Source organism: Aplysia californica, unplaced genomic scaffold, assembly GCF_000002075.1.
Source record: "Aplysia californica isolate F4 #8 unplaced genomic scaffold, AplCal3.0 scaffold00224, whole genome shotgun sequence".
NCBI classification, from domain to species: Eukaryota; Metazoa; Mollusca; class Gastropoda; order Aplysiida; family Aplysiidae; genus Aplysia; species Aplysia californica.
In genome coordinates this window covers 1,085,446-1,086,574 of record NW_004797494.1, presented here as the reverse complement: position 1 = coordinate 1,086,574, position 1,129 = coordinate 1,085,446, and the positions used below count along the sequence as shown (strand labels likewise).

The window sequence follows — 1,129 nt, the reverse complement described above, 5'->3', positions numbered from 1 at the left end:
GGTGGTGGTGGTGGTGGTGATGATGATGATGATGATGATGATGATGATGATGATGATGATGATGATGACGTCTGTGACGATACTAACGCCACTGATGTTGCAGAAGTTCTTTTCTTGTACCTTTTTGTAAATGATTCTGTTGCGTACATCACTACAGACACAGAATCTAAGGGTGATTGCTTTAGTTGTGTGCATGGGGAATACTTATCCCTTTTGTACCCACTTTTATAATATGGGACAGCGTGGTGAAATCAGGCGCTCGTCAAAATAATGGAAATGAAGAAACTGACATTTTTCCGCAAGTTTGGGAATTTTTATCGAATCGAATTTTTGGGGGGGCTCAACGCCTTCTATGTGTCCATTAAAGAACACATTTCTGTATAGATTTTTTATTGAAAAACATTGATTAAAGGCACACAAAAAATGTAAATTTTCAGTTTCCACGGACTCTCAAGCTAATAAAATAACTAAACTTTGGCTGCCATTTTCTTTCAAATTTTATCTCTGAAACCAGGTGATTCCCACCTCCTCCAATTGCCAATATCTCGACTTGTATCCGAAGAAAAATGGATTTAAAAAATTAAAATCAAGACAAATGAACAAGCTTTAAGATGATACCAAAAATAGCTCCACATTCTCAAAAATTGACGAGCGCCTGATTTCACCACGATGCCTCACAAATGTCTCTGCAGGTTTTCATACCGGTTTGCTGGTTCGTTTACATAAAATAATTACATTTCGTGAAGAAAAGTCTTAATTAAGCATTAATAAAACAAAAGCAAAAAACAAAACAACCGAATGATTATAACGATGAAGATGATGACGACGATAACATGATGACGATGATAAAGCAGCTCGGTGGTAGTTTAAGGACTCGTTGGGCTCAGGCTATTCCCATCGTCCTCTTCCTCCTCGTCCTCGCTGCCGTCTGAGCCGTCCTCGCAGTCGTCGTCATCATCATCATCATCATCCTCGTCGTCGCTTCTCATACAGGTGATGAATTCTGTAGGACAGAGAGACAATAACGGTTTGAGAAGAAGAAGAAGAAGAAGAAGAAGAAGAAGAAGAAGAAGAAAAAGAAGAAGAAGAAGAAGAAGAAGAAGAAGAAGAAGAAGAAGAAGAAGAAGAA

General features: G+C 38.5%; 1 protein-coding gene across 1 annotated transcript in view; it reads right to left on the bottom strand.

Moving 5' to 3' along the window:
- Positions 1 to 699: 699 nt before the first annotated feature.
- LOC101849134 (calmodulin-A) overlaps positions 700 to 1,129 on the bottom strand; it is a gene marked incomplete in the record, with an annotated part of 58,826 nt that continues 58,396 nt past the window's right edge. The window contains 1 exon segment of the mRNA XM_013083324.2: positions 700 to 1,003. Within this exon segment, the coding sequence (XP_012938778.1) occupies positions 867 to 1,003 (137 nt within the window).